The 25,194-nt window shown below is 39.1% G+C and overlaps 1 protein-coding gene across 3 annotated transcripts; it reads left to right on the forward strand.

Moving 5' to 3' along the window:
- The first annotated feature begins 1,106 nt into the window (after positions 1-1,106).
- Positions 1,107-15,569, forward strand: TRMO (tRNA methyltransferase O). Of its 3 annotated transcripts, none has more exons than XM_073227229.1 (5): positions 1,107-1,569; positions 6,392-6,566; positions 8,743-8,900; positions 12,051-12,689; positions 15,122-15,569. In XM_073227229.1, the coding sequence occupies exons 1-5, from the start codon at positions 1,494-1,496 to the stop codon at positions 15,337-15,339; spliced, it is 1,266 nt and encodes a 421-aa protein (XP_073083330.1). In that variant the 5' UTR covers positions 1,107-1,493; the 3' UTR covers positions 15,340-15,569. The 3 variants fall into 3 exon arrangements, with proteins under 3 accessions (XP_073083330.1, XP_073083335.1, XP_036860060.2); XM_073227234.1 differs by lacking the exon at positions 1,107-1,569 and adding an exon at positions 2,567-3,631; XM_037004165.2 differs by lacking the exons at positions 1,107-1,569; positions 6,392-6,566; positions 8,743-8,900 and adding an exon at positions 11,726-11,929.
- Positions 15,570-25,194: the final 9,625 nt, after the last annotated feature.

The raw sequence follows: 25,194 nt of genomic DNA on the forward strand, positions 1-25,194 counted from the left end.
CTACATTTTAAAATTCCTGTTTTCCATAAAGAACACCTTTACTTTTAAAAGAGTTAGCAATGTACTTCACCAGTGTCTCCAAGTCTGCTTTGTATTTCAATACTTGTCACACTTGGTAATTAATGTATTTTTTGTACGCTTATCATTACATAATGCTATTAAAGGCCAGGAAGGCGAAAACCGCCTGTTTTCTACACTAGGCAGTCCACAGATTAAGCAAGACTATCACTTTCAACACCACCATCTAGTGGCAAATGCAGCTATTACGGCCCCAGTTTTACAGTACATATTGCTCAATCCTCAAATTTGTTTTTTCAACTGTGCAGGACTGTACCTCCTGGAAACAGACTAATGGCAATGTTTTCCAGATTTGCATGTGGAAAAGACTAGGACACATATATGAATCTGATCAACTTGAATGTTTTTTAAAAAATCACAATATTAAAATCTGGCTGCTTCTGCTGGTTGCTTTTTCTGATCAATTTGTCTTTGAACAGGTTTAGAAACAGCTTTGCGTGGTTAAGTTTTTTAATCTGTGGACTTGTATGATTTTGAATATTTTATATTGCAGGCAGTATGTCTCTCCCTCCATCCTCCAACAGGATAAAATGCCCAGAAACAGAATTACGTATACAGAGAAACGGATGGAGTTGAGAGATGACGTTAGAAGTGGGTGAAAGGATAGGCTATCCGCGCAGGGATAACGGTCATCGCATGGAAATGACAAAATGATTGTTGCTGGCCCTCAATTTTTCAGAGCTGCCCAGAAATAACGATCGTTATCTCCCCAATGTACGTGGCATGTTGACTCTCAATTCCTTTCTACTTTAGTTTCCGTGAAGCATGAGTCCTACTTCCTAACCCCTAATCACGTGTGAGACTCCCCATTCATTAGACTTGAAGTAAGGTTTACCTAGGGTTCCTTTCCGTCAAAACACCGTTTTATTTATGTAAAAACTTGAGTGTACAGATAAGTATAAATAAACATCTGTATATTCCCACCAGGCAGAGGGAATTTTTAACGTCTCCTAACATCCTATCATGTGTTAACCGCATATACATATCCTTTTTCTTTAAAAATTAGCGTCAAGCGTTGGACATGTAAGTTACTTATTAATATTTGAGTCATCTTGGCGCGTAAGTATTCATCGATGTGTCCTCCTTGGAAAGCGCGGGAGCTCGGGAGTCACTGACCGGTGGGCAACCTCAGAGGGTCTGCGAAAGGCATCCATACACCGGTCCAGGAAAGGGACAGAGGGCGAAGTATGGCCTCCGCATCCCATTCGAAACCTTCCAGGGGCCCGCGTCTCCCGCCCGTCCGTGCCGGTCCCACTTTTCCCGCGCGCGCCCCCTCTTCCCCCGCGCGCGCCCCAAGTTTCCAAGAACCTGGGCCCGCATCAGCCCGACACGGAGGCTACCGCGCAGGCGCCGGGAATGGAGACCGGAAGCGGAAGGCTTTACGCGTCGGTTCGGTATCTCAGTGACCTGAAGCCATGCGCGGCTTGGAGGAACCTGGGCCTCGGCCCACAGCGACCCCGTGCGGCTGCGTGAAACCGGCTCTGGAGACAGGTAACGTCTAAGAGACCGGAGGTTCCGCACTGGGAAGAGACCTTGGCTCAGGCAGTCCACTTCAGTGTGAGAAGATCGTGAAATGCGAGAACTTAAACTGAAGAATGTCATTGTACTTACTGCGAAACCACGGGTCACGTGCTCCGACGACCACGTGATGTGCTTAGACTAGCGGGTTGATGTCATCGTTCATGTTTTGTTGTCGGTGGCCATGGTCCGTCCACTTTGTCTTTGGCGCGGTGGTTCGAACAGCCACTTGCAATGACGGCCCTTTTTAGGGAGTTCTAGCACCTCTGGGAAAGAGAAGATGTGTATGGCTGGTGTTATGCCGGTTAGCAATTAATAAAGGCCATAAGAAGGAGGCATTTTGTGTTGTAGGAAGTGAGGAGGGCGACGGGGGAAAGTTTGGGAATGAGAGGCAGGAAGTAGTTTAGAACTGGAACTGGGAAAAGTGGGTACGAGTTTCTCTTTAGTTTCACCTTATATAGCGCGAAATATTAAATTTAGAAACTAGAGGAATCAAACGGAAGAAAATTATTCTGCTATCACCCAGAGAAAACCATTAATGTCTTGGTGCCTATCTTCCAACTTGTTTCAGTGCATACAGACCAGAAAAATGAGTTCATATACAATCCCACTGTCATAACTTATTTTTAAAAGCTGTTTCATATATAAATCCATGGCAATAATTTTAATTTGAAGGGGTTACACACTGTTTTAATATGTGCTCTTATTTAAACAGTACCCTATTGTTGGGCATTTCGGTTATTGCCAATTTTCATTGTTCTAAATGAAAGTTCTAGAAACAAGTCTGTATGTTCTAAATGTTTAACTTAAATGAAATTTACTAAAATATTGTTACTTGGTTTGGGTTATATTCATTAAAAAAAATTGGTGCACACAATAGAATGCAGGTCTAATATTTTGACAGGCAGGAAGGAGAAGGAACAAGGTCTAAAGAGCCTACAATTGGGGAGCTGTGAGTCTGAAGTATTGGATGGAACGGGGAGGTGAGAAACGATTAGATTTAGATTGTAGAGAACCTTTAATGCCAGGCTAAGAGATACTATGTTAACTGTGGGAAATACATACGAAAAGACTTCAGTTAGAGGGTAGCATAACATAAGGAACTCATCTTGTTTGGAGGACTGGTGTAGTGTCTTGATGAAGGAGGGACCTATAGTGGGAAAAGGAATTTTAACAAGGGAAATTTAATAGTTCAGGCAAGAGGCGAAAAGGACCTGAACTTTCTGTCTGCACAAGATTTTCAGATAAATCTTGTATACAAAAAAACTGCATTAATAATGTTTTTTCTTATTACACTCTATTATTTTATTTACTTACTAGCTCTAATATTGTTAAAATGAGGGAAAAGCCTGAGCAAGGGCTTTAAAAAGCACTCTTTGAGAACACCTTCTGTTGTACTAGATGCTTTATGTATTTTAGTAATCTTACACTTTCCAAGGTAGTTGTTATTATCCTGAATATAGATGAAAAAACTACAATTCTGAGAAGGCAGTTTTGCCTAAGGTCACACAGCTAATGTATGTCTACAACAACACAGTCCCTTTTGTTGTTTTGTCCTTTTTCTCTTCCAATACCAGTCTAACTCTCTCATGCTTCTTTGGGGAAACACTTCTTCCCCTTTGTATGTGGTTCTCAGGGCAGTACCGTCTGACATACCTGCACTTGTATCTACTCCCATGTAAGGCAGTTTGGTTTAATTGCTGATTTACTTGTCCATCTCTTGTCAATATTCTGGAAACCCTTGAGGATGAGAACTGGTTCTTACTTATCTCTGTACCCAGATTCTCAGCACAGTGCTTACCAAATAGTAGATGCTTAATGTTTTTTGTTTGTTTTTTGAGATATGAGGCAAGAGGGAAAAATACCAGGATTTCTCTGGGTGGACATTCTCAGGCCTCAACAAGCAGAGCATTCAAGTAGCATTTATATTTTGAAATTACTGAGCATTTGTATTTCATAGCATCTGTGTTCCCAAGAAGAGGGCACAGAGAATATATAAACAGGTTCCAGAAGAGCTCAGATGTATTAGAATATGGTAAGTGCCTACTGGGTTAATAAATGTGCATGTACTATGTTGAGAGAGTGTCCCAGACATTTAATAGTGACAGAGTTGGAGGGACTCCTACAGTGTAGCTCCTGAGTATGCTTTCAGTTCATTGCTAACACGCTCTTATCTTGTTTATGTTCTTACAGAGAAGTACAAGGAGGACTGGAGTAAATCTAATTGGTTACAATTTATATTTCTCATAGCATAAGTGTAATCTGTGAAAAACAGGTGTAGACTGATTCAGTGAAGTGGTGTAGCTCAGTAATAAGCTGGTAGGCCTCCAGTCAGAGCAGAAATCTTTCATCATTCTTGCAAATACTATATTGGTATTAAAGCATATTGTGAGATTCTTCCTAACCAACTGTTAACTCCACTGTGATAAGAGTTTTTGTTTTGCATCTTTTCCCAGACTTAGCCCAAAGTCTGGCAATTGTACACACTTGGGAAATGTTTGTTAAGCAAATGAAAACAGGACATAAGGATCCTAACTGACTAGGTTAGGAGGCCAGTTTGGCCATTTTTTATGCCATTTTAATGAATACCACAAAAATTATTTGGCCTTGTTTCTTCATCCTTAAGATGTTTACTATATATATTCTACAGGAGTATGGATATGGTATAAAAGAATGCCGGTAAACAAACTTGGAAAAAAATTTTAAGTCATTAAAAACATACGATGGAACTTAGAATTGAGAGACAAAAAGCAAGTCTGAGAAGATAACAAATTGATACCAGTTCTTATAGAGCTCAAAGACAAAATAAATGAATTATTTCCTAGGCATGCATATCCATGTGATAAAATCATATGAAAAAAGGAAGTGAATGATAAAGACCATACACTGGCTTCTGTTTATCTGAGGGATAGGCAGGGTGTGGGGTAGGACAGAAGCATAAAAAGCTGCAAGTTGTTTCTTAAAGCTCTAGGTCTTTGGGCAGTGGGTACACAGGATTTCATATGATGCATTATTACTTACATTATATTACATATGATATTTATATGTAACAAATAATGCAGCTTTTGTAAGTGAAAAGTAATGAAAGGTGCTATGAGGGACAACTCCAGGCCTCTAGTCTTACCACCATGCTGGTAGGGTAGATTTAATGGAAGCTGGAAATAAAATGATGGTCTAGAATGTCTTTATATCAACCCTTAAAAGAAGTTGATAAAGCTTTCATGAAATGTGAAAAAAAAGTTATCTGTAAATACAAAGAGGTATTTGTGATTACCATGGACTTTAAACCTATAGTGATGCTGGCTGGCTAGTTTTTCTTCTTTTGAAAATAGTTGCTGCTTAAAAAAAAAAAGACATTATTGCAAAAACTTGGGATATTATAGAAATTATGAAGTTATACTAAAATATAATAATAAATATAAAAATAATCCAAAAATTTCACCATGCATTTTAACCACTCTTATCATTTTGGTGAATATTGATAGCTTTCAAAACATATATATGTACATATTTAGATAGGTACACATATGAATAAATTTCCATAAATGGGATTGTGCTATATATAGTCTTCTTCCACTTTGTGTTTTCCATTTTAATCAATTTAGACTTACATAATCCTTTTCTCCATGCAACAAGAATTTTTTGAGTACCTACCACTTTGCATACAATATAGCAGACAGTGAACACAGCAGTAAACAAGACAAAAACTCCTGCCCACATGGATCTTACATTCTAGAGAGGCAGAGAGCTACAGGGCCAAGCCTAATCTGAAATCTACTCAGGCTCTAGATATTTTAATAGTATGATCCCATGCAGACCTTTTATTGCTTAAACAACTTTGTTTTATATGTTCTGTTGTTTTCATTTGAAAGCATTCTTACTTATACATTACACAGGTTTCCCTGCTATCCAAAAGTGGAGCATTCCTATGAAACCTTTCGTAAGTCAAAATGAAGTGCAGAAGCAATCATCATTGTTTTATATGGAAAAAAGTATTTAGTGGCCTCAGACCCCCCAAAATAACCTCTCTTCGGCTTTTCTGATACCTTAGGACACATCTTGCTAAAAGATGCACAAAATAAATTGAGCTAAAGCTCAGGTACAGATACAATTGAAAGCTATGGCGGTTTGATGCTGAGGTGCTGAGTGTAGTTTCCAGGAAAGGTGGTTGGCTGTGATATTCTTGCTGCTCAGGGTGGATGCTGTCTCTATAAATGCTTAATGATAGTTTTGCTTTATCAAAAAGTCCTCTGGATTTTTTTCATTTAGTGAAAAGAGGAGCTAATGTAGATCTTTCATGAAAGCCAAGTGGTGTGGCATGAACTTTTAAAAAGTGGGGGGATGCCTGTATACAACCACTGTCTCGTTATCTTTTATTATTTTCTACCTTGTAAGTCACACGCCAGCCAATCAAAATAGTTTGTTTCCTGCAGTGCTGTGACATTTCTCATTTAACTTTGTGCATGTTATTCTATTTTAAATGCCCTCTTAGCCCTGACCAAAGTCACATAACTTAGTAATTGTATGATAGAATTTGAATTAAGATCATAGTGGGTCATCTAAAAATGCCTTCTTTCTTTCTTAGACCCACAGTATATCATGTAAAGGGATATAACAATGTGCATGTAATGATGAGGATATTTATATGTATTCATGAATACTGTAAGAATAATTTTTTATAGTTGCATAGCACCTAGATTTTAAAACTGAAATTAATGCATTAAAGAAAACATGTTTTACTATGTCTTTATTTGCCCTTTTGACTAATGATTTCTTATCTAATTTTCTTCTATAGGGAATCTTTTAACTGAGCCAATTGGCTATTTGGAATCTTGTTTCTCCACCAAGAATGGTACTCCAAGGCAGCCATCCATTTGTAGCCATTCACGGGCTTGTCTGAGGATTAGAAAGAGCATCTTTAATAATCCTGAACATTCCTTGATGGGCTTAGAACAATTTTCTCATGTTTGGTAAGTTGTTTTATAGTTAGCAGTGCTTTGGGCCAGAACTTGCCCCTGAGTAAAGTACTTCAGTTGAAGGCAACCTTGGAGTCTGCCATCCAGACAATGCATGGAATTCCTGTACCTCATTCATGCACATGATTATCTTGGACACCCTCATGGAAGCTCAGAATCCACTAAGGGGTATGTTCCTTTTGCAGGTGGTGAGCAATGACTATGATAAATGTCTGCTGTTGAGCTTAAAACTGTAGACTTTCTTGATTCTGTTCATGGGTCATTATTCTCTCCTCTAGGCCAGGCTCAGCAAGCTACAACCTGTGGACCAAATTCATCCACCTCCTGTTTTTGTAAATAAGTTCATGGTAACACAGCCACACCCATTCATTTATGTATTGGCTGTGACTGCTTATGTGCTACACCAGCAGAGGTGAATACTTACAATGAGACTGGTTGGCCTGCAATCCCTAAACTATTTACTGTCTGACCTTTTACAGGAAAAGTTTGTGGAACCTGCTTTAGACCCATGAAGAATTAAGTCTACTCTTCCCAAAAGACAAAAGAGACCTTAGAAATCTGTATACTTTAAATAAAATGTTACTTATATTAGGGCTTGTGTTATACTTGTGTTACTTGCCATCACTTGGCATCCTATGTCTGTCCATTCTTGCTCTTCCCAACAGTCTGAATTGGCCTGATTTTACTGGTGAAGCCCTAAAATAAAGTGTTTATTCTGAAATGGCTTATTTTTATGTTAATTTGAGGAATAGGTAAAGTAGAAAGAGCATGAGTGACTGACCTAGTTTGTATGATCTTGGTCGAACTACTGAAGTTAAACACAGTGTTAGTATAAAAAATGGGCCAGAAACATATAAAGAGATTTTTTCCTTATCCCTCCTATTGCTTTCCCCTCTCATTGCCACCCACTAACACTTTTCAGATATTATTACTGTTAACAGCTTGGCGTATATCCTGCCAGACTCTTTTTTTTAGTACACATAGTAGCATAAATATACATACTGAGAGTGGATGTTTGTCTCAAACAATGAAATATATTTTTTCACTTAACAGCATATAGCATGACAATACATACAGGTTTACCTTTTTGCTTTAATTGCAAATAGTTGCCTATTATTGCAAAACACAACTATACATGATTTGACCACTCTCCTGTTACAGAGAGTTATTTTGCTATTACAGTAATGCTCTAACAAATCTCCTTAGACACATTCTTGGGCACTTGTATAGTTTTATGACTAGGACATCAGAAGTGAATATACTGAGTTAGAGAGTAGGCATATTTGTAACTCTGGAGACCTACTGCCAAATTGCCCTCTAAAAACCTTAACCAATTTGTGCTTGAAAGGTATATAAAAATATGATCCTTTCCCTACACACTTGCTAACACTATGTTACCAATTTTTTACATTTTTGCCTGGCAGGGAAAAACTACTTTGTTTTTCAGTTTAATTTCTTAATTATTAGCAAGGTTCAACATCTTTTCATATGATTGTTAGTTATTTCTAACTCTTTTGTGAATTGCTTATTAATGTTTTTTGCTTAGTCTCTTAAACTGAATTTCCTTTATTTTGTGGTTTATAGGTTTATATGCTATAGGTATTAACCCCTTGTCTATAATTCATGTAGCAAACATTTTCTTCTGGGATGAGGTTTTGCAATCATAAATTTAATGATTTAGTGAATTTAAGTCTGTTACTGTTTTTGTTCATGGCTTCTTGCTTTTGTATCTTGTTTATTAGGAAAGCCTCATCAAGTTATTTAACATTTCTGTGCCTCAATTTCCTCATCCTTAAAATGGGTAGTAAGTTATACTTCTTAGGGTTGTTAATAGGATTTAATGAAATTACTATAAAAATGTCTGGCATACATAAAAATGTCTGGCATATAGCAGGCACTTACTTAGTAAATATTACTTATTTAGGCACTTGACAAACATCTATTAAGTTCCTACCACATGTCAGTCATTGTGTTGGGGACAAAGGATGTAGAGACAAGACTCTTACCTTCCTTCAAGGAATGGGAAGGGTATTATTTTATTCCCCCACTGATTATATTTTAATATCATTCAAAGTATTTTTTCTGTTTTAATTTGTGGGGATTAAAAAATTTTCCCCTCAAATCATTCTGTGTTATTTTCTTACTCAGTGGTTTGGTTTGTTTTCAATAGGATTTTGTTTGTTTTTCACAAAAACGGTCATTTGAGCTGTAAGGCCAAAGTGCAGCCTCCCAGGCTGAATGGTGCAAAGACTGGAGTTTTCTCCACAAGGAGCCCGCATCGTCCCAATGCAATAGGACTGACCCTGGCCAAGCTGGAAAAGGTAGAAGGTAACACATTTTATTTCTACTTTTACCCTTTTTTCCTTACCAAAGAGGTCTTATAAAACCAGCATAGTTTTCTACACTGGCTATTACTTAGATGAGTACCAGTAGTGTTAACCCCTGAGAGCTACCAGACATCTGAAGAAAATGAAATGATTAAAAGAATGTTAGCATTGAAACACTTTGAAATAAACTCTTAGGATGCTCAGAGGTTGTTTATATCATTATCAGAAGCTATTATTTAAAAATAACTCTTAAGATTACTTAATAATAAATTAGTAACCAAATTTTCCCTGGCTTGGAATGCAATAAATACAAAATGATTAAAAAATAATTGGACACTTTCAAAATTTAACACAGTAACTGGTTGTATACATGGATATGATAAACACATAGGGTGGTGGTATATCATTTCTTCATTGTAGCCTTGAGGAAATGAATATGCTCGTGGCTGTAGTGCACCCATCAACTGACAGAGGGTCTGGGATGAATCTCATAGGATTGACATCTGTCAGACTGTGCCGAAACCAGGTTAGATTTAACTGTGTGTTCATACATAACTAGTTACCAAGCCATATATTTTTGGAAAGCATCCATTCTTTTTTTTTTATTTTAATAAAGTATAATTGACATACATTATCTTCATTTCAGGTGTACAACATAATAATTCAATATTTGTATACAGTTTGAAATGTTGAACACAGTAAGTCTAGTTAACATCCATCACCATACAGTTACCAATTTTCTGGTGATGAGAATTTTCAAGATCTACTTTCTTAGCAACTTTCAGATATGCAATATGGTATTATTGATTATAGTCACCATGCTGTACATTACATCACAATGACTTACTTGTTTTATAATTGGAAGTTTGTACCTCTTGATCCATTTCACCCATTTTGCCTTCCCCCCTTCCCACTTTCCCTCTGACAGCCACCAGTCTTTTTCTGTGTCTGTGAGTTTGGTTTTGTTTCATTTTGTTTGTTCATCTATTTTGTTTTTTAGTAAAGCATCCCATTCTTGAATCACTCTGACCTAATAAGCACATTTGTTAGAGAGGCAGAGATGAAATTTTTGGTGGATTAGGAGTTAGATCATTCTAGGCTTTGGCTTGCTTGTTTGTAAAGTGGGCAAAGGAGTAGGACCTGCCTTCTCTGGGACTCCATAGGATTTGTTTGAGGATCTTACCACACAAAAGCTCTAAGAGTACTTTTCAGGCTACTCCATGCTCAACAGATGAGAGTAGTTGTTGTGCTTGTTCTTTCCCAGAACTTGAACAGTCGGATGTGCTCAACTGGGCCTTGGACAGGTTTTACAGGAAAATTCTGTAGCCTTTCTGTCTTGTTTTATCTATGTGGGATGGCTAACCAGCTTGGCTAACAGTACAAGAACATCTTATGATCATTCGTACAACCCACACCTGTTTTCTGAGCACTGAATATGGGCCAGGCATGTTCCAGGTGCTGGAGATATAGTAGTAAACAAACCAGACAAAATTCCCTGCCCTGCAGAAAGACTTACCGTTCCCTCATGGGGGAGGCCCTCTTAGATGAAAGGCAAGTGCGGGACCACTCTAGACAACACACACAACACGTGTTAGGGTCACTGCCAGTGTTTGTGTGCGCTTCACAGTTTATAAAGCATGTTTATGTCCATCCTCTCACAGTGGCTCTGTGGGTTTGGTAGGATAGCTGCCCTCATTTTTTGAATAAGAGAACTGGGGCTCTTTTATGTTACCTAATTTACCTACTAGCTTCCAGCCAGGTGGTTGACTCCAAATCCCATGAACTTTTACCTCTGCTATAGTCCTTTCTTCCTTCTGAAGACATTGTTAAGCATAATCCATCACTTAGTCCAGAAATTGTCTTTCCAAAGCTCCTGGTTCATAAGCAGTAAGTGTGTTTTAGAAATCAGAGTCCTTTGTTAGTTGAATTTTTTTTTAAGTGGAGACAGAATTGAATATGACCACATGCAATTTTTTGATTCTCACTTGGCCAGTTTCCCAAGGATAAGTTAGTAGACTCTGCATCAGTAGCAGAAACTGAACTAGACATGCAGCTGTATAAGTGGGACAATATAAGACCTGTCCTCAATATTTGGTAACAGTGACTTATATTCTGCTTAGTTGTTTGATTCTCAATGGATATACTGGGTTGTCACTGCTGTGTAATAAATTACCATGCACTTATCACTTTAAACAAAACACATTTATTACATGTCTGAAATATATTTCTGTGGGTCAGGAATATGGGAACAGCTGAACTGGTGCTCTGCTTAAGGTCTCACCAGGCATAGTTAAGGTGTCAGCTGGGATGAGATTTTATCTGGAGGCTTGAATAGAAGAATCTGCTTCCAGGCTCATTCAGGTTATTGGCAGAATTCACTTCCATGTAGTTTTGGGATGGAAAGTCCAGCTTCTTGCTGGTTGTTGGCTGGTGGCTGCCTTCAGTTCCTAGAGGCCACCCACAGTGCCCTGCCACATGGGCTTTCCCACCATAGCTGCTTATTTGTCAAGGCCAGGTGAAGTGTCTTGAGTGAGTTTGCCGGCAATCACAGAAGTCTTAGATAGCAAAACATAGTCTCTGGAATCATATCAGGTGACAGTCAGGATGAGGGGATTGTGCAAGGGTTTGAACACCAAGAGGTGGGCATCCTAGGGACCATGTTAGAGTCTCTTTGCTGCAGTGGAAGCCCTCATTGGTCCAAGGACAGTTTGAGGACTCTGATGTGCCTGGAACAGAGTTAGGAGCCCCAGTGATGTGAAGATGAGTCAGCTCCACCCAGTGCTCAAGGGCGTATTCACTGTCTAGGGAGAGAGACTCTAAGCAGGTTGTTGCCAGATCATGTGAAAAGAGCTCTGGTAGAGGTTTATACACAGGTTTCTTTGTGGAACTCAGAAAAAAGAACACTTACGTGTGGAAGATCCACAAAGGCTTTGTAAAAGGGGTGTTAATGTGAAAGCCTTGAAGAGCAAGTAGGAGTTTCACAGGTGAAGAAGAGAATGGGTTTCCAGGCAGAAAGAAAAGAGTTATGAGGTAAGAAAGCCTGGAGTGTAAGACATTTGGGTGTAAGCTTGGCAAGGCATAGCAGTGTTGGGGCTCTGTATGTGCTATTTTTCATGTTAATATTTCTAAGAGGATGTTTTTCACATTATAGGTGGAGCAATATACCTTTCTGGAATTGACATGATTCATGGCACACCCGTACTTGACATAAAGCCCTACATAGCTGATTATGACTCACCACAAAATTTGATTGAGCCTCTAGGGGACTTTAATTTACAGAATAATCAATATACACCAGAAACCATGTCCCCATCTGATGGCAAGAGTGCCAGCTGTGAACAACAACAGCTCTCAGGGTGTGATGAACCACAACCCAACAGTTGCATTAAGGAGAAACCTGAATGTCCTGAAGACAGAACTTCAGGAGAAAACTACGTGAAACACAACATGGCAAAAATCCAGCAAAACTCACCTAACTACATGGAGAGAACAGCAGATTTTGAATCAAGAAGTGATCAGAGTATGAGTGTAGCAGAAGAGCAAATTGGCCCATATTGCCTGGAGAAGAGCTTTTCAGAGGAAGGTACAGAAAAAAGGCTTAGAAGACAGGAAGAGGCAGCAGTCCCAGAAGGAAACAATGCAGAGGTGCAGCCCACGGCTCTTCACTGCCCTTCCAGGGTGTCTGACGCCAGTGTGGTACCTGCCTGGGTGAGAGAGGCCCCTGTGGCCACCTTGGAAGTCCGGTTTACTCCTCATGCAGAGATGGACCTTAGGCACCTCAGTTCAGAAGGTGAGCCAGTTACTTTCAGTTTCTTATTTCTGAATGACAGATGAGTTTTTGCTAGGATATTTAGCCAATTTTGTTATTTCTGAGGGCAGTTATGTAGAGTATTTGTCAGTATGATTGGTTATAAAGAAATGTGGGAGTATAAAGTACTATCTGGGCAAAACCACCATCTGTGACTTTCATCAACAACTGCTCAGCACAGTGAGTCCCAGTACTGAGAATGGCTGCTACCTCACGACTGATGCACGTGCGTGACCTGTAATTTAGGGCCTGTCTTTCTGTCATGATGGTTCTTGGAGTTTTCAAACAGCATTCAGGAGCTAGGTTGTGATTGTTCTATACTTACATAGGTTAAGTTTTTCATCGCTTTTACTATCTGACTAGAGAAATATCCCATCTTATTCCATCAGGTGGCTGATAGCTCAGCCCCTAGCACAGAGCCCAGGAGTAAGACAGAAAGAGTCTCTTAGCACAGAAATTATCCCATGAAGTCCCGGCACTAGACTTCACTACAGAGGAGAAACCATAGGGCTTTCCCTTGGAGCCTTTTCACCTTACCACATGGCTCTTAATATAACTTTGTTATCTGGTTCCCCAGACCACATCAGACCCCAAGCAGCAATCCAGAATGAAGGGAGGGGCTGGTAAGAGGGGGTTCAGTGGTTACAGTGAGAAGTAGCCAGTTAGCTGCCAATGAGATGGCAAATTTCATCTGCCACTTGAAGGTTGTGCTTATTCTCTCCTAAGGCTTTATATTTAAACAAAGCATTTGATTTTTAAATTGATCTCTTTAGTTAAAAAGTTTTGTTAATGAAGGTTGTTTCATCACTGTATAAAATTGTTGGGAGGAAGAAAGTCAGTTGACAAGGGTGTTTTGGTAGAACAAAGTGCTGCCTAGAAGATACTTTATATTTATACTTAAACCCTATCTTGTGGTTATCATTGAATGCTTCCTACTTTGAAAAGTTTTATTTGTTTCAAACTGCAGTTCTCCATATTTGAGAGATTACAATATGCCTTACTGATTAAAAGTGGTTAAAAAGAGAAATTGTGAAACATAAATATAAAACAGGGGCTCATTTATAATAGGCAGCAGAATTTAGAGCGAGGACAGAAATAAGAAATGACCTCTGAAAGTTCAGAGTTAGAAAAGATGAAAGATACTGAAATGGGAGTGGGGGACATTGGTGCTGGAATAGAGTGCTGTGGGCATACAAGGGAGAGAAGGATTCTGACTTGGAGAGCAGGGAGGAAATCTAGGAAGGCTTCCTGGAAGAAGAGGTATTTGAGCTGAACTTAGAAGATAAGCAGGCAGAGAAATGAGGGAAGGGCACCTATGCCAAATGACTATTCAAGCAAAGGCCTGGAGCTCTTACCAGACACACTGTTACTGACGAGTGTGATATTCTTGAAACTCCTCTTTGTGGCTTTAGAGTCATTCAATAAAAGAATCTTAGTACTGTATTTGGTCCTTGGTTTCTGACCACAAACTGAACTTGATGGCTTTACTTACCAACTTATTTACTGGACATAACCCAGAGTGATTTTTGGCTGTTTTCTAAAAATTGAGTTTACTTTCAAAAGGATAAACATCCACCACCACTCCAGATAATATTTTAAACAGGGACCACATTGTTTTAGAGCACATGTCTTGGAAAGAAGGCCTTCATTTGGATGTACATTATGTTGTAGCTATTTGAAATGAGGTCACAGGTAATTTTTTATTTAAGCTTTTTACATACGGTATTTTTAAAAATTAAAGTACACCCACAATGATATAAAGGTAGGAAGTTTACCACTTGATAGGGTGAATATCTGTTTACCTGAAATATACATCTGAGTGGAATGAGGTGGCCTGCTCCCTAATGATGGCACTGAACTTACTCAGTGTATCTGTTCCACTGTTTTCACAAGGACTTACCCATGTCCTTGTTCCTTAGGGACTGTGTGATACTTTTAAAATGGGGCTGTGACCTGGCTTTCTGAGGCTCTCTCCCTTGCCTGTAGTTATACTCTCAGTATGTGTGGGTTTAGTCCTCTTTCTTGTGGTATTGTGAGAATGCTGGGACTGGCACTGATCATACCTCCATTCTGAGAAGAAAATGACAAGGAATTGAATGAAAGTCTACATTGAACATAGATAAGTGACATTTAGGTTGCCAAAAAATGGAAGCATATCTCTCCTAGTTAGGAGACTAAAGGAAAAAGATCACCATGATTTTTTTGCTCAGCAAGTGAAAATTTAGGGAATGCATAGTTTTAATGACAGTAAATACCACTTATACATGACATTCTCTATATTGACGAAATAGGTTTCCAAACCCTGTTCATTTCAAGTGATACTCAAAGAACCAACCAAACTCCACACTGAAGTTTATTGTAATGAAATCTGACCTGTGTGATTTTGAGCATTAAGTGTGTTCTTCTCATTGCAGATGTCAGTCGAGCTTCATTTAAATATTTTCAATCAGCAGAGGAAGCAAAGCATGCCATTGAGGCTGTGTTGTCAGCTGACCCTCGGTCTGTATATCGACGGAAGCTCTGCCAGGATCGCCTCTTCTACTTCACTGTAGATACAGCACATGTAACTTGCTGGTTTGGTGATGGCTTTGCAGAGGTTGTAAGGATCAAGCCAGTTTCTGAGCCTGTATAGATGGCTGACCCTGTGGAGTCCTTGGTGTCTCTGGGATTGTGAGTAGCCTCCATCATGTCTTTAGAAGCCTAATTGATTTTGAATGTGGCCATTAGATTTTCTGTACAAGCTAATGACATGCCTTCTTTGTAGAAAGAAGCAACACTTTGTGATCTCACTGCTTTGATTGATTTGGGTTCTTCAGAATACTTATTAGACAAACATATTTTAATAAATTGAGAAGGAGAAAATTTAGAGAGAAATTGTATGCTTTTTTATTGGTTAATTTTGAGGAGTCTAAAAGTAATGCTATCTCATTGATTTCTGAAATAAGTGAATTGTTCTTGGCACTTGGTAAGATTGGGCAGAGCTCATGCTAGCAGGGATGTTCGAGCTGAGGGTATCTGGTCAACAATTCTTACTGGTTTTCCTGGAAAAGCCTGATCTCTCTATTCTATCCTAAATCAAACTGAGTTACAGCATCTTAGGAAACTAACAAATCAAAAACAAGTGGTTATAAAGATCTTTATAGAGACTAAACCCCTGTGTTTCAGAGAGTTTGTCACATGCACACACATAAACACACACATATGTACATATATATATATTTAATTTTGATTCTAAAGTAGAGACCATAATTTCTGTGGATGCCTTGGTATCAGAAAAGAAAGTTATCCCCAAATGTCCAAGAAAATTACTTAATTACTGGCTTTTTTCTTATTTATTCTTTGTTTACTGAGAACCTACTATGGGTTCGGTTTTAGTGACAAAATGAGATGAACAAGATGCAGTTCTTATTTCAGGTCATAGTGGAGGAAGGAGACATAAGCACGTTATTCTATTACAGTTAGATAAATACAGTAATTAAGTCTGTACATAGTTCCCGTATAGTACCACGTAAGAAGCAGTTGTAGGAATGTATTGCCTATAGGTGATTTTAATGATGTGATCCCAGATAATTGAAGATTTATCATCAGGATAACCAAATTAGACACCTGTCAACATGACATAGGTTTTCCTAATCACAACTGTAAATCTTAACAGCTGATTGATCATGGTTTTGAAACGAGCCTTACTGCCTGTAGGTACTTGCCCAGAGCCATTTGTGGCTGATGACACTGCACTCTTGAACCACCTGGGTTGTCTCTGAGGTTACTTGGAACCTCTTGTGAAAGTATCTTTAATTTGATTATTCAAAGATTTTTATTTTGAGATAATTAATTATAGAGTCACAGGAAGTTGAAAAAATATTGCAGAGGCCCTGTGTACCCTTCACCTAGCTTTTTCTTACAGTAATATTTTATGTAAACCAGAGAATAATGTTAAAATGAGGAAGCTGATATTACTATAATCTTCTCTTTATTTTTATTTTGATCTCTTTTCTTTTTAAATTTATTATGAGACTGAATCAGGGCTTGAAGCACAAAATGTTGATATTTAATATGGAAAAGGTAATGCTGAGAAAGATACCACCAGCCTTCTAGGAAGAGGACTATTCAGTTGTTTAGGGGTTTAATATATATCCTCAGGATTTTAGAACTAAAATCCTAAATACAGTTTAGTTTAGTTCTCTGCCATCTCACCAGTCTCAATATTGTGTTCAGCTCTAGCCCTTGCTTAAACCCTTCAGAGATGTTCCTTCACCCCTGCACTGTGTAGCCCATTATGTGTGGACAGTGCTCATTATTTAAATTTTCTTCCTTTATATGAGATAAAATCTGTTCTCTGATAACTCTATTCTCTAGTGGGGCCTCATAGTATAAGGCTGATGGCATGCCCATGTTAACCTGTCATATACCATTCTAGCTCCCCACCCCTCAGTCCTCTCTCAGCTGAGCCACCCCCATTTTCTTCAGCTGTTTTTCACACAGTATGATCTCATAAAGCATGATCTCATATAACATGGTCTCCCCACCTCTGAATCCTTGAGTCCCCTGTGTGAGCTTTTGTCTCGGCATTATTTCCAGTTTCCTGTTGTACATAAAAGGAAATTTGGATCTCCAGGTCATGAACTTCCATCCCTCAGAAAGAAAAATAGCTTGAAGTAAGTCTCTTACTCCTTTCCACAAAGAAGCAGCAAGGGACACAATTTTCTGTATCACACATAAATGAGATCTTAAATTTTAGTCTTTGTTTTTTTGGTGCCGGTAGAGGGAGCCCTTAGCAGCTGATTATTTTCACTAGCTTGGAGGTAAACTTCAGAAGTTCAGGCTGTTCAGGTAATTTTGGTTTTGGGCGCAAGCCCAGCTTTCCAGAACAGTAACTTCCACAGTAAATGCTGATTTTTGTCAATCACATATAAAAAGAAAGTAGAAGGATGAGTGCCATTCATTCAATTTTTAAATTGTAATTTGGCTTAAGGAGTAGGATGGGTTATTCTAGCACATGGGGGTTGTGTACAGCCAGATGGACTCATTAGCCAAACCCACGAGTGTGCATGCACAAGACATTCACTCTGTTTATATGTTCATGACTTTTTTCTTTGGAGAGAAGAAAAGGAAGTTGAAGGTGTAAATCAACATTTGTTGGTGGTTTTCTTTTTATGGTATGGTCCCAAAGAAGGGAGATGAGGACTCAGTAATAATGAAATCTGTATCAGTTACTGAATTTTTATCACGTCCTTGGCACTGGGCTACATGCTTTTCATACATCGATCAGAGGTTAGGTAACATGCTCGAACTTACACAGCTGGTGAGCCATGCAGCGAGGATTTAAACCTACCCCATCTGGCCCCAGGGTTGGCTTCCTTCCCAGCTTGGGTTTCCTGCCTCTCCTAGCACAGATGCACATGCTAAGCAAACCAGGCTGGTTTGTTTGAAGGTCAGCAGTGCCATATGCTTAATGAGCACAGGACACTACTCAGAGTGGTGTTCTTAGGAATTCAACCCCTAAGTGAAGAACAGGAAGAGGAATAAGGGCAGAAACACCCATTACCACCGTGTCTGCCTGGAGCCTCTTGGAAAGCAGGCTGGGAGATGCAGAGAATGAGTTTGGTCTCAGAAAGTTCCAGTGCTGTTTTCTGCTTTGCCCTGCCAGCTGTGTGACCTTGGGCAAATTACTGCCTCCAGCTCCAAATCCCTGACCTTACAGAGTTGTTGCGAGGATGTATTTTCTAAACTCTTCAGTGGCCTATAAACTTGGGTAATATTTTTATTGTGCCTGTCATCATTGACACCCTTCTCTGTCACTGCACTGGCTTACCATGCAGATACACAGGGGAATCAAGGGATCCCTAAAATCCAATGTATGGATATCCTCTGTTTCCTTTTTTTTTTCTTGGTTAGTATTGTATTTTTTAAAATTCATTTTATTATCATTAATCTACAATTACATGAAGAACATTATGGTTACTAGACTCCCCCCTTCACCAAGTCCCCCCCACAAACCCCATTACAGTCACTGTCCATCAGCATAGTAAGATGCTGTAGACTCACTACTTGTCTTCTCTGTGTTGCACATACCTCCCTATGCCCCCCACCCCCACATTATACATTCTAATCGTAAGGCCCCCTTTCTTTTTCCCTGCCCTTATCCCTCCCTTCCCACCCCTTCTGCCCAGTCCCTTTCCCTTTGGTAACTGTTAGTCCATTCTTGGGTTCTGTGTCTGCTGCTGTTTTGTTCCTTCAGTTCTTCTTTGTTCTTGTACTCCACATATGAGTGAAATCATTTGGTACTTGTCTTTCTCTGCCTGGCTTATTTCACTGAGCATAATACCCTCTAGCTCCATCCATGTTGTTGCAAATGGTAGGATTTGTTTTCTTCTTATGGCTGAATAATATTCCATTGTGTATATGTACCACATCTTTATTCATTCATCTATTGATGGACAGTTAGGTTGCTTCCATTTCTTGGCTATTGTAAATAGTGCTGCGATAAACATAGGGGTGCATCTGTCTTTTTCAAACTGAGCTGCTGCATTCTTAGGGTAAATTCCTAGAAGTGGAATTCCTGGGTCAAATGGTATTTCTATTTTGAGCTTTTTGAGGAGCCTTCATACTGCTTTCCACAATGGTTGAACTAATTTGCATTCCCACCGGCAGTGTAGGAGGGTTCCCCTTTCTCCACAACCTCGCCAACATTTGTTGTTGTTTGTCTTTTGGATGGTGGCGATCCTTACTGGTGTGAGGTGATATCTCATTGTGGTTTTAATTTTCATTTCTCTGATGACTAGTGATGTGGAGCATCTTTTCATGTGCCTGTTGGCCATCTGAATTTCTTCTTTGGAGAACTGTCTGTTCAGCTCCTCTGTCCATTTTTTAATTGCATTATTTGCTTTTTGTTTGTTGAGGTGCATGAGCTCTTTATATATTTTGGATGTCAACCCTTTATCGTATCTGTCATTTATGAATATATTCTCCCATACTTTAGGGTACCTTTTTGTTCTATTGATGGTGTCCTTTGCTGTACAGAAGCTTTTCAGCTTGATATAGTCCCACTTGTTCATTTTTGCTTTTGTTTCCCTTGCCCAGGGAGATATGTTCATGAAGAAGTCGCTCGTGTTTATGTCCAAGAGATTTTTGCCTATGTTTTTTTCTAAGAGTTTTATGGTTTCATGACTTAAGTTCAGGTCTTTGATCCATTTTGAATTTACTTTTGTGTATGGGATTAGACAGTGATCCAGTTTCATTCTCTTACATGTAGCTGTCCAGTTTTGCCAGCACCATCTGTTGAAGAGACTGTCATTTCCCCATTGTATGTCCATGGCTCCTTTATCATATATTAATTGACCATATATGTTTGGGTTAATATCTGGAATCTCTATTCTGTTCCACTGGTCTGTGGCTCTGTTCTTGTGCCAGTACCAAACTGTCTTGATTACTGTGGCTTTGTAGTAGAGCTTGAAGTTGGGGAGCGAGCTCCCCCCCCCACTTTATTCTTCCTTCTCAGGATTGCTTTGGCTATTCGGGGTCTTTGGTGTTTCCATATGAATTTTTGAACTATTTGTTCTAGTTCGTTGAAGAATGTTATTGGTAATTTGATAGGGATTGCATCAAATCTGTATATTGCTTTGGGCAGGATGGCCATTTTGACGATATTAATTCTTCCCAGCCAAGAGCATGGGATGAGTTTCCATTCATTAGTGTCCTCTTTAATTTCTCTTAAGAGTGTCTTATAGTTTTCAGGGTATAGGTCTTCAACTTCCTTGGTAAGGTTTATTCCTAAGTATTTTATTCTTTTTGATGCAATTGTGAATGGAATTGTTTTCCTGATTTCTCTTTCTATTAGTTCACTGTTAGTGTATAGGAAAGCCACAGTTTTCTGTGTGTTAATTTTGTATCCTGCAACCTGCTGTATTCCTATATCACTTCTATTTTTAGAGTGGAGTCTTTAGGGTTTTTTATGTACAATATCATGTCATCTGCAAATAGTGACAGTTTAACTTCTTCTTTACCAATCTGGATTCCTTGTATTTCTTTGTTTTGTCTAATTGTTGTGGCTAGGACCTCCAGTACTATGTTAAATAACAGTGGGGAGAGTGGGCATCCCTGTCTTGTTCCCGATCTCAGAGGAAAAGCTTTCAGCTTTTCACTGTTCAGTATGATGTTAGCTGTGGATTTATCATATATGGCCTTTATTATGTTGAGGTACCTGTCCTCTATACCCATTTTGTTGAGAGTTTTTATCATGAATGGATGTTGAATTTTGTAGAATGCTTTTTCAGCATCTATGGAGATGATCATATGCTTTTTGTCCTTCTTTTTGTTGATGTGGTGGATGATGTTGATGGATTTTCGAATGTTGTACCATCCTTGCATCCCTGGGATGAATCCCACTTGGTCATGGTGTATGATCCTTTTGATGTATTTTTTAATTTGGTTTGCTAGTATTTTGTTGAGCATTTTTACATCTACATTCATCAGGGATATTGGTCTGTAATTTTCTTTTTTGGTGGGGTCTTTGCCTGGTTTTGGTATTAGGGTGATGTTCGCTTCATAGAATGAGTTTGGGAGTATTCCCTCCTCTTCTACTTTTTGGAAAACTTTAAGGAGAATGGGTATTATATCTTCTCTGTATGTCTGATAAAATAACGAGGTAAATCCATCTGGCCCAGGGGTTTTGTTCTTGGGTAGTTTTTTGATTACCGCTTCAATTTCTTTGCTGGTAATTGGTTTGTTTAGATTTTGTGTTTCTTCCTTGGTCAGTCTTGGAAGGTTGTATTTTTCTAGGAAGTTGTCCATTTCTTCTAGGTTTTTCAGCTTCTTAGCATACAGGTTTTCATAGTAGTCTTTAATAATTCTTTGTATTTCTTTTGGGTCTGTCATGATGTTTCCTTTCTCGTTTCTGATTCTGTTGATGTGTGTTGAGTCTCTTTTTCTCTTAATAAGTCTGGCTAGAGGCTTATCTATTGTGTTTATTTTCTCAAAGAACCAGCTCTTGGTTTCATTGATTTTTTCTATTGTTTTATTCTTCTCAATTTTGTTTATTTCTTCTCTGATCTTTATTATGTCCCTCCTTCTGCTGACTTTAGGCCTCATTTGTTCTTCTTTTTCCAATTTTGATAATTGTGACGTTAGACTATTCATTTGGGTTTGTTCTTCCTTCTTTAAATATGCCTGGATTGCTATATACTTTCCTCTTAAGACTGCTTTCGCTGTGTCCCACAGAAGTTGGGACTTTGTGTTGTTGTTGTCATTTATTTCCATATATTTCTGGATCTCCATTTTAATATGGTTGTTGGTCCATTGACTATTTAGGAGTGTGTTGTTAAGCCTCCATGTGTTTGTGAGCCTGTTGTTAAGCCTCCATGTGTTTGTGAGCCTTTTTGCTTTCTTTGTATAATTTATTTCTAGTTTTGTACCTTTGTGGTCTGAAAAGTTGGTTGGTAGAATTTCAATCTTTTTGAATTTACTGAGGCTCTTTTTGTGGCCTAGTATGTGGTCTATTCTGGAGAATGTTCCATGTGCACTTGAGAAGAATGTGTATCCTGTTGCTTTTGGGTGTAGAGTTCTATAGATGTCTATTAGGTCCATCTGTTCTAGTGTGTTGTTCAGTGCCTCTGTGTCCTTACTTATTTTCTGTCTGGTGGATCTGTCCTTTGGAGTGAATGGTGTGTTGAAGTCTCCTAAAATGAATGCATTGCATTCTATTTCCTCCTTTAGTTCTGTTAGTATTTGTTTCACATATGCTGGTGCTCCTGTGTTAGGTGCTTATATATTTATAATGGTTATATCCTCTTGTTGGACTGAGCCCTTTATCATTATGTAATGTCCTTCTTTATTTCTTGTTACTTTCTTTGTTTTGAAGTCTATTTTGTCTGATACCAGTACTGCAACACCTGACTTTTTCTCCCTATTGTTTGCCTGAAATATCTTTTTCCATCCCTTGACTTTTAGTCTGTGCATGTCTTTGGGTTTGAGGTGAGCCTCTTGTAAGCAGCATATAGATGGGTCTTGTTTTTTTATCCATTCAGTGACTCTATGTCTTTTGATTGGTGCATTCAGTCCATTTACATTTAGGGTGATTATCGATAGGTATGTACTTATTGCCATTTCAGGCTTTAGATTCGTAAGGTTCCAGGTTACTTTCCTTACTATCTAAGAGTCTAACTTAACTCACTTAGTATGCTGTTACAAACATAATCTAAAGGTTCTTTTCTATTTCTCCTCCTTTTTCTTCCTCCTTCTTTCTTTATATATTAGGTATCAAATTCTGTACTTTTTGTCTATCCCTTGATTGACTTTGGGGGTAGTTAATTTAATTTTGCATTTGCTTAGTAATTAGCTGTTCTACTTTCTTTACTGTGGTTTTATTACCTCTGGTGACAGCTATTCAACCTTAGGAACACTTCCATCTATAACAGTCCCTCCAAAAAAGACTGTAAATTCTCTCAGCTTTTGCTTATCTGTAAATTGTTTAATCCCTCCTTCAAATTTAAATGATAATCTTGCCGGATAAAGTAATCTTGGTTCCAGGCCCTTCTGCTTCATGGCATTAAATACATCATGCCACTCCCTTCTGGCCTGTAAGGTTTCTGCTGAGAAGTCTGATGTTAGCCTGATGGGCTTTCCTTTGTATGTGATCTTACCCTGTCTCTGGCTGCTTTTAGTAGTCTGTCCTTATCCTTGATCTTTCCCATTTTAATTACAATGTGTCTTGGTGTTGTCTTCCTTGGGTCCCTTGTGTTGGGAGATCTGTGGATCTCCATGGCCTGAGAGACTATCTCCTTCCCCAGATTGGGGAAGTTTTCAGCAACTACCTCCTCAAAGACACTTTCTATCCCTTACTCTTTCTTCTTCTTCTTCTGGTATCCCTATAATGCGAATATTGTTCCGCTTGGATTGGTCACACAGTTCTCTCAATATTCATTCATTCTTGGAGACCCTTTTTTCTCTCTGTGCCTCAGCTTCTTTGTATTCCTCATCTCTAGTTTCTATTTCATTTATTGTCTCCTCCACTGTATCCAACCTGCTTTTAATACCCTCCATCATGCTGTTCAACTATTGGATATCTGATCTGAATTCATTCCTGAGTTCTTGGATGTCTTTCCGTACCTCCATTAGAATGTTGATGATTTTTATTTTGAACTCCCTTTCAGGACGAGTCACGAGGTCCATATCATTTAAATCTTTCTCAGGAGTTGTATTAATAATTTTACTCTGGACAAGGTTCCTTTGGCATTTCATGTTTGTATATGGCGCCCTCTAGTGTCCAGAAGCTGTAGTCTCTGGAGCTTCTCAGCCCCTGAAGCAATGTTGGGGGTCGCAGGGGAGCAGTACTGGTACATGGGGGGAGGAAAGAGCTGTTCCCTGATTCCTGGCTGCTGTGCCTGTCTCCACTGCCTGAGCCAGTGGGCCAGTCACACAGGTATAAGTTTTTGTCCCAGAGCAGCTGGATATGGATCCCTGCTTTCCACAAGTGGCCGGAATCCCTGCTTTCCACAAGCGGCTGGAATCCCTGTCTCCCCAGGAACTCTGCCTGTATTTCCAACCTGTAGTCATGCGAGTCTCATGAAAGCACCATGAAATGTAGGTTTGTGCTCTCAGCGCAGATCTCCGGAGCTAGGTATTTAGCAGTCTCAAGCCTTCCACTCCCTCCCTGCTCCATTTCTCTTCCTCCTGCTGGTGAGCTGGGGTGGGGGAGGGGCTCAGGTCCTGCAGAGCCACAGCTCTGGTACGTTACCCCATTCGCTGAGGTCTGCTCTTTTCTCCAGGTCTGTGCAGTCTGATGCTGTCCTCTTTCCCGTTGCTCTCTCAGGATTAGTTGCGCCAACTATATTTTCTAATTGTATCCAGTTTTAGGAGGAAGCCTCTGTCTCTCACGCTGCCATCTTTTTCTGTTTACTTTCTTATTACAGAATTTTTTTTAAAGGATTTACTTGAGCAAGTTATGATATTTTGCTAAAGGAGGTATCACAAATTGCCCGCATTAAAGGACCTAATTGACATTATGTCGCATGCACAAGACAACAACTTTCTCTCCCTTCTGGAGTTGCACAGGGACCACAAGCATTTTCACTGCCCATGCATAGTCACCAGCTCAGTCCCTTTCTCAAGCATGATTCTCTTTAGCACCTTTTCTTTTCTACCTTTTTTCCCAATTCCAGCCCAGATTCTTCAGAAAAATCCCTGCATTTCTTTTAAACGAAAAAAAATTGTAACATGCTGTGAATTAAGGTAAATTCTATCTCTGCGGCAGAAGAAAGCTATAGGATTAAAGCTCAATGAACTATAATAGGAATTTTTTTTTCAGTGTTCAAAATAAGGTTCCTAATTTAGGTGGTCACCAGATGACTCTCCAGCTCCTCTCTTTGCTACTCTCTGCCTTTGTCAGTTCCAGCAGATGTAACAAAGAGGATTCAAGGTTCAGGTCAAAGCATGTGACTGTGAACAGAAAGCACAAGAAAAGCGCTTTCAGTGCCCATGGAGCAAAATCTCA

This window comes from Manis javanica, chromosome 2 (genome assembly GCF_040802235.1).
Source record: "Manis javanica isolate MJ-LG chromosome 2, MJ_LKY, whole genome shotgun sequence".
In the NCBI taxonomy this organism is placed as follows: domain Eukaryota; kingdom Metazoa; phylum Chordata; class Mammalia; order Pholidota; family Manidae; genus Manis; species Manis javanica.

Coding starts and splice junctions, on each gene's coding strand:
- TRMO (XM_073227229.1), top strand. CDS start 1,494: ATGCGCGGCTTGGAGGAACCTGGGCCTCGGCCCACAGCGACCCCGTGC. Junction 6,567..8,742: donor GAACAATTTTCTCATGTTTG/GTAAGTTGTTTT, acceptor TGTTTTCAATAG/GATTTTGTTTGTTTTTCACA. Junction 8,901..12,050: donor CAAGCTGGAAAAGGTAGAAG/GTAACACATTTT, acceptor TTCACATTATAG/GTGGAGCAATATACCTTTCT.